Consider the following 8,767-nt stretch of genomic DNA (forward strand, 5'->3'; position numbering starts at 1 on the left):
CTTTATATTTCTTACTTTAAATAATATTTAATGTATTTATTTAACAGCAAGAATAAAAAACTGAAAGTTAATAGTAACTAACATTTTAAGATAGTTGTGATTTTCTCCATGTTGTTACTTGTTGCCCTGAGAATCATAAAGAAACTTACATGGCGCTATGTTTGTATGATAGATTATATGGCTTCTCTAGCTTAAAATCAACTTTGTGTATCCTTAATTTCTTCATACAGTGATAGTTTATTTTTTTTAATTCATAAGAGGTTCTTTTTCAAATGAGAATATGCATCTTTCATGAAACATTTTCCACGCACAATTTCAGTATACAAGAGATCTAAACAGAGAGCTACAGATAGGTTTATGGAGATGAGTAACTTCACAGGCTGAGACTCTTATGTTGTCATGGAGCAGCTAACAGGGTGAATGAACTGTTTCATGCTTCATCAACAATTAAGTTAATTAGCTCATTTGAAATTGCACTGCTTTGTTGCCAGGATGTTGGCAGAAACATCAAAAAGATGTGTTTACAAATGGTAGACTACAGAGTATAGAGCAAAAGCACCTTAACAACAAGGCACAAGTACTTGGCATCATAATAACTGTATAACTGAATTACAGTAAGACTTCCACAAGGATTTTTTTAAACTATTTTTATTTCTGACCAATTAAAAGAAAAAAATGCTTCCTATATTATTATGGATTTTCTACATGGCCTTGAATGAAAATTTGCACACCTATTATCCTGAACAGTTGTGAGCTACCATTTTGTTGGATAGGAAACTGATTTGACCGTTCTAAGCAAAGAGAGCTCTTAAAATGTTAAGTAACTTTGCTAAAGTTTTCCTGTCTAAGAAAAATAACATTTGCTAAAATAAAGACGGGATATAAGAATATAATTCTTTAAAGAACTAATTTCATATTTCATTTGAATATGTTAGTCCTTATTAATATGTTATATTATTCCTTATCGTTAAGGTTATTTAGAGGACTATTGCTGCTATTTCTTCAGTATATGGCAATTTAAGCCATAGAACTAGCTCAGTCACCAAATATTTTATTGTTCTAAGTTGTTGTTTTTGACAAAATTCAAAATAAAGCTTTAAGAAAAAAATACATGTCTTTGTTTCGGTATGATTTCCTTTATGGCCCATGGAAAGGAGCATTTTTATTCATCTCAAATTTGTATACATATTTTTATTACTAACAAGCTTATAAATATGAACTCTCATTTTACCCTCCATGGGTCTTTTTCATATTCAAGTTAGTATTTTTGAAAAACTGAAGAAGTTACAATTAAAAAAGCATTTCCTTTCAATTAAATATCAACTTTGTTTCCAAAGACTGACCATTTTTCCAACCCATTAACTTCATAGGGATGACAGAACAAATGACAGTAGATTTTAAGGCCTTTTTTTTAGTCCATTTTTGTTATGATATGCTTAGATTCTGTAAGTCAAAGATCTGTGATAAATTCTGTTGATAGAACTAATGCCAGTGTACTGTACTGAAATGAAATATTAGACATATTTCCATACTAGTATTGTCTTTTTCTTAAAAAGGTGTGGGAAATTTGAAGAGAAATAAAATAATGTTTTATTAAATTAATTTCACTTATTCAGAAAAAAATGTTGATTTAGTGTCTATGTGGAAAGTGAATCGAAGAAGGCATCACCACTAATACAGATTTTCTTGGAAAGAAGATTTTGCTTTTCTTTTGTAATAATGGAGAGGATTGAGAGTCTTGGGGGGGAAAATGTCAGGCAAGTCAAAAAGCTGTGAAAGGTTTTTAGCTCTCAGGTTTTTTGTTTATCCATGCTCCAGAAATTTTGTACCCAGTGTTTACTATAAAAGGTGTTTGAGAAAATATTATTGTGGCATTTTTATTTCTAAAATGCACTAGAAATACATTGTACAGCTTGAGCTGTACTTTGTATCAGTTAGCTTATCCATTGGTTTGAAATAAAAGGAAGCTATCCAATATTACTATTTACCCTACATATGTTTAATAGCAAAGGATAGTAGAAAATATATTGAGTCCCAAATTCCATTTCTCACATTATATCCCCAAATAAACTGGCAGAATTCCTCTGTTTTTGCCCAGCACCAAATGAAAATCCACCAGAGGACAGTTGCTTATGAATAACATATATATTCTTAGCCATATATACATATATAAGAAGAAAGTCTAGACTAAAAGGTGTTCAGGAAAATTTTTGAATTACTATGAAGTAGGTGTTGACAGAAGCTAACCATTTTTCTGACCACTCATTGAAGATCTCACTAGATCACTAAAAGCATTTAATACTAGTTCTTCATTACTGTCTTATAAATGTCAAAGTGTAATAATATCCAACAAAATTTTAGTGTAGTTTGTCTGCAAAATTAATTATCATTCCATTGGCCCTAAGTCAGCATGAATGTAGATGGATTGACTTTTAGAGCTTAAACCAAAAGGTTTACAACATAACATTCAATTTGGCAGACAAGTGTTCTTGAACCTGCATGTGCGGATGCCAGCAAACAAAACATGGTCTGAGATACAAAGATAGAAATACTCTTTGAAGAATGGCAAAATGGTTAGTGTCAATAAAATGTCAGCCTATTAAGGAGTAATTAGTTGGCGAACATAAATGTATTAGGTTTATTACAAAGCCTAAAATTTTAAGGTTTGACACTGTATAAAGAGCAATAGAAAAGGTAGTAGAAACAATATTTAATGGAAATGTGTTATCTTTTTTCTTGCAGCTGACTACTCTAAAAATTATGCTCTTACTTAGTGTGTATTGTCTATTTCTTTGTCTTTGACTAGGCAGCATGGCTACAAAATTATGACCTCAAGAAGGCGTTCTTTGAACTTGTCAGAATGTTGTTTCTTTTGGTGACAGTGCCCCCATCTCTCAAAACTAAGGCATCTCACATAATCAGCTAAATGAATAGTGACAGCTAACATTTTGTATTTAAACTCCTGTCAGTGTTTAAACGTAAAAAGCTTGATGCAAAATAAATCAAACACCAGTGATATGCAAGGGAAACATTTTGTTAAAACAGTCTCTGACATACTTGGATTTAAATCTGATCCCTTTTTAGCTTACAAAATGCTGTAACTTTAAATGAATTTGAAAAAAAATCTAGAGGTTAAAATAGAATTGCTAATCTGGGGTGTATATAATTGAAGTTACCACACGCATTCATAACCTTAAAAGCTTAATTAAAGAGAACTGTGCATTAAATAAATGGAGAGATCCTTTCCTACATTTTGTCTTCCTGAAACGCTTGCTTAATTGTTTTTAGAAAGAATTTGACTGCCTATTTACACTTTTTTTCCTAGTGGGCACTACCTTACCTAGCACGTAGATTCAGTGCAGTTTTGAAAGAACGTCAGTTGACCACATCATTTATTCCATTTTGAAAACAAAAATCAATATACCTATAAAGTGACCCATAAATTAGAATTGGCTCACACAATGTTTGTTCAGTGCTGCCTTTCTGAAGGCACCCTTTGCATTTTTTCTTCACCTCTCTGTTTGAACTGCAGTCTCGGTAAGAGGCTCATTAGGGGACATTAGGGACTGGAGCTAACCAGAATTCCAGAGCTTGCTTTGCTCTTATTAATGCATAGTAGAGTAGAATGCATTTAAATATTTCATAGGCATTCAGTAATTTGTGTGTAATCGCCTTGTTAGCAGACCAGTAGAAGTAGAACAGGCCTGTGAAATGGTGTTAGTGATTGCATGGGTAATTTACAGACCTTTGCCATCAGAAAGAGTATTATTGTTGGCTAGTACGAAGCTGTGAAATAGAACTAGCAATAAGTAAAAAAAGAAACTTAATAAAGGTTTTGTAACAAGCATCTTCAGGGATAACAACCCCACTTGGTCCTTTTGAAGCAGCTATAATTTATGACATAGGCAATATATCAAATGCATAAGATAGTATTATGGAGCATTCATATGAAAAGGGTATTTGCAACATTAGTTCCAACTTCCTGCAAGGGACATGATTAAATGATTAATGAAATGTCCCTTTGCATATGCATTTTGAAACAGCAATTAGGCACTGACTGAGAAAATCTACCAATCCTCTCATTTTTCAGTATTATCTCATTCTTGATTTATAAATCATAGAGAATTTTTGAACAGCAATATGTAGTACCTGAGATAGTTATAAAAACATAAAAGAGAATAATGTGGGCACAAAATAGTCATAAATACATAAATTCATAATTTACTGTTAATATGCAGCCTGTTTATTTAGTCTTATTGCATTGTATTTATATCCGGACACTATTTCTGTACTTTGATTGGCATAATTAAGTAGGGGGAATGAATAGGCACTATTATTTTACATATCACTGGTAAACAATAGCGAGGAAAGGAGAAGGGAGATGTGGCAGAGGTATGTATGTGTTTTTCAAGTTCTCAGTAATCCACTGGAGGCTGTTCTATAAATGATCATTGAAGGGCTGCAAGCTAGCCTATAATTACAGGAAAGAAAGTGGCAGCTCTGGCATTTCATAACTATGTGTCCTCGAAAAGTGCTTTGTGAGTTTGTCACCAATGATAATTTAGATAGAGGCTCATTACTGAACATCACAACACTTTAAAAACCTTTCCCCTTCATACAGGAGAATAAAGGACTATTTTAATGGCAAGGTTCTTTTGTGTTCCACTGAAAAATTCAATCAAGACAAAACCTCATTGGCTATTATTGTAGTCTACAGTCTCTATTCTAATAAAAGATGCAGAGATAAATTGAATAGGTCTCTAAGACCCAAGTATATAATGCAAACATTTTGTACTTTTTTTAGTTCTTTAAGTATAGGATAATTATTATCCCTAAGAAGTAAACAAGTGTGCAAAAAACCTTTTTAAAAAGTAATTTCATGCAAAAATAAACATGTTAAACTGAATATATCTTTTTCTTGCAGAGCTGTGTATTCTGCTTATCTTACTCCATTTACACCCTAATCTTTGTGTAGAGCTGAAGCATTTTTAAAAATATGCATTTAGACTGACCGTGGAACAAACACACATGTGTTCCTCAAGAGATCAAGCCTTAGGAGTACAACTACTATTGCAGTACACTGATAGAAAATGGACTCGTTGTTCATTAAAATGGGAGGAGGACCTGAAAAACAATTTGTAACTGTCCTGTTAGGAATAAGTGACACTTAATGTCATAAGCTAACCTGTGGTCTACTCTGACATTCCGTGCCTCCTTTTCAGAAAGCATGAGTGAATTTTAGTTCTTGTTAGTTTATTTTACCTAATTTTTTATTACGAAAATCATTTTTTAAATTTTTATTTTATAGTGGAGTATAGGTGATTTACAATGTCGTGTTAGTTTCAGGTGTACAGCAAAGTGATTCAGTTATACCTATATCCATTCTTTTTCAGATTCTCTTCCCATATAGCTTATTACAGAGTATTGAGTAGAGTTCCCTGTGCTATACAATAGGTCCTTGTTGATTACCTATTTTATATATAGTAGTGTGTATCGTTCCAGTTAGTTTCTTAACCAAACCAACAGAGGCAGTCTAAGAGCAGGCAGGTGGAGTACAAGTGCCTTTCCTGCGCTATAACCACACACCTTAAACTTGACCTGATACACCCTGCTATTTTAGTCCACAGTCTCTCTTCAACCAAGAATGACAGTTGTGCTAAGATACACGGAGGTTTTGTTGTCATGATCAGTGAGGAGGTACTGAAACAAACTGATTTAATTTATCAAAGGATGAGGCAGAGTCGCACAAATTCTACCTGCTGAACCTAGATCTACTAACAAATAAACCTACATGTTTGTAAATTACTTCTTTATATGTGTTACATATTTGTCTGTCTATATATTTGTTCTGTTTCATTATCGATTTCAAGAAACGTAAGTAAATCATTTGAATGGGCACAAAAGTATTTCTGATGAATTTTAGTAAAATTAGGGCTGCACTAAACTTTTTAGACTATTACACTGTTCTAAATGGTACTTGAGCCCAGATGGAGAAATATATAAATTCTTATTTAATTTTGTAAATATTTGGTTTAATATTTCTCTTAGATACATTGATGAGAACATCTCTTAAATTGCTGCCTTAGTTTGCCCATTGGTGAAATAGACACACCAAAGGATATTAAATTAATTGAAGATGACTTTTTTAATTTTAGGAGGCAGCAAATAAATGATATATTACAAAGTACATATTATTGAATATGTTCATGTTCATTGGAGATGCTGCTCTACTAAATTACTTTTGATGTATCAACATACCACTCATTAAAGAGATCTTTTTAAACATTATGAAATAATAATAGACTAATACATAATAAAGATTAGAGTAAGATAATGAGAATGTCTTATCTTTCCCTACTTTTTTGAAAGATTAGAATAGATGTCTCCCAAATAGGACACTAGACATGAAATGTCAATCTTACACTTCTGATTGTCAGAATCTTCAATGCACTTTAATTATTAGTAATAACAAGTGATCATTCTTCATAAGTATTTGATGTTTCCATGGGACGATAATTTGCCATCTTTACATAATTCATACCACATCCTGGTGAAATAAGACATGGCTCACTAAATAACATCATAGGGACCACAAACTGTTTTAACAAAAATGGAATAGAGAATTGTCTTTGTTCTCTTCAGAGTTACTTTTGGTTCATGTATTTATAAAGTGTCCTTTTTAAAAATAAATGGCATGAGTATATGAAATTCATCTAGTGATTTCTACTATTATTCTGCAAATGGTTTGGGGAAAATATTTTTTGTAATAACTGATAAGCTTAGAGACAATGACATTTTCTACTATTTGAAGGGTCTCTTTATGTTGCGTAAATAATTTGCACTAAACACATCAGCCTATTCAACTTTTCTGGTATCATTTCAAAGTGTTCTTTTTTCCCACTGTGGAGGAAATACAACTTCAGTGGGTTTAAGTGGAGCATATGCCACTGACATAGCCGTGGCTTAACATTCTGTTTTGTGTTTTGTGTTTGTTTAGGCACCTTAACAACGAACATGCATTGGACGACAGAAGCACTGCCCAGTGTCGAGTGCAAATGCAGGTGGTGCAGCAGTTAGAAATACAGGTTTGTCAAAGCCTTCCTTAATGGACTCCTTTCTCTGACTTCTGGTTGTTAAATTGAGTACTGGGCAGATCCTGTGTCTTTTAACACAATGACTCATAGAAATACAAGGAATTTTAAATTGTTTATAGTGATAGCAATGATCGATACCTCAGGGTGGATTGTTGTAGTTTAATGTACTTACCACTTAGACTTAATATAACCTTTAGACTATATCATATACATTTGGCTATCCCAAAGGAGTCAAATCTAAGTTTCCCTACGAAAGGTTAGACCCAACCCCCCAGTTGGGTATAATTTTATTGCAGAGACAGTTTTTACATGAGCTAATCTTGTTTTTTTCCATGAGATTTTATATTATAGCAAAAAGCCTTTACAGTATCATGCCTGTAATTTAATACTCTAAATAAAATCTTTTCCTTTTCTACCTCTAGTGTATTTTTAATTAAAGATCTTACAAGAATCCTTAAGACTTGGAGTAATGGCACATTATTTACAATATCACAGATGGTAATATGTGTATTGTATCAAATGCTGCTAACTTAAGTTAAAAAACATTACTGTTAATATTGAAACAGAATTTGGCCAAAAATAAATAGAACTCATAAAACTGATCATAAAACAATTATATCACCCACAATATGATTCTTGCTACATTTTTTCTAACCCTCTAAGGCTTCCTCTAGCATTTCGTCTTAAGATTATTTTTTCTCAATCAAACCAATACCTTGTTTCATTTAATTAAACATACAATATATTTGTCTTCATACTTTACTACATCTTAAATTGTTTTAAATTCATCATTCACTAAGTGCATAAATGTCATTGCTTTTTTCCAGGGAGCTCCTAAAAATATTTTGACTTGTAAAATAATCAAGAACACATAAAAAGCATTGTCGCTGCTGTCGTTTAAAAAGCTTTTTTGTAAACCTGTTTACCATTTATAAAAGGTAGACTAAAACTAAGAGTTTGGCTGATGAGACAGTCTGCAGTGTGACCAATTATGCCTCTTTTTTTTTTCCTGATGTGTCTGACTGATGGAAAAGTAAGGTCCGTCACTTGTAATGAGACCCAGCGCAAGTGTGGACGCCTACTCCGTGGCAGAGTTCAGCGTTTCACACTGCCCGGTCTCTGTCACTCTATTGAATTAGATTGATGATGGCAGATTGCAGGGGCCACTAACTGGACCTCAGTGGGAATGCATGAAGTGTGGAGACAATCCTGGCAGGCACTTCGCTTTGAGAACCCTTCACCCCTTCACAGCTGCTGGCACTAGTCCATAGCTAACAGTGTCCACAGGACTTTAAAGAGACACCATGGGCCTTCTAATTTATGGTTTCAGTAACTTGTTACTGTTGAGGCAACTGTGACCTCAATTCTCTTATTGACAAAAAGATGAAGTGTTATTTGTTTTCTCTGACCTTTTAACATAAGGAAAGCTATAAAAGTTTTTCCCCCCCTCCATAGCTAAAGTTGCATTTCATCCCAGATAAGTTCCTACGGACACAGACTTTTATATGCAGAAATCATTACTCGGAGACAAGCTCAATGATAAGATGTATCACTGCAATAAAATAGCTGTATCAGTCATTTCTAAAATGCTTCTGATCTCACTTTTTCTTAACAGCTTTCTAAAGAACGCGAACGTCTTCAAGCAATGATGACCCACTTGCACATGCGACCCT

General features: G+C 33.2%; 1 protein-coding gene across 5 annotated transcripts in view; it reads left to right on the plus strand.

Moving 5' to 3' along the window:
- FOXP2 (forkhead box P2) overlaps positions 1-8,767 on the plus strand; it is a 532,789-nt gene that overhangs the window by 485,188 nt on the left and 38,834 nt on the right. For all 5 annotated transcript variants that reach the window (XM_073809847.1, XM_073809849.1, XM_073809848.1 and 2 more), the window contains 2 exons: positions 6,998-7,085; positions 8,710-8,767. The exon at positions 8,710-8,767 is cut by the window's right edge and continues 26 nt beyond it. In XM_073809847.1, the coding sequence (XP_073665948.1) occupies positions 6,998-7,085; positions 8,710-8,767 (146 nt within the window). The remainder of the gene's footprint in view (positions 1-6,997; positions 7,086-8,709) is intronic.

Source organism: Tursiops truncatus, chromosome 9 (assembly GCF_011762595.2).
Source record: "Tursiops truncatus isolate mTurTru1 chromosome 9, mTurTru1.mat.Y, whole genome shotgun sequence".
In the NCBI taxonomy this organism is placed as follows: domain Eukaryota; kingdom Metazoa; phylum Chordata; class Mammalia; order Artiodactyla; family Delphinidae; genus Tursiops; species Tursiops truncatus.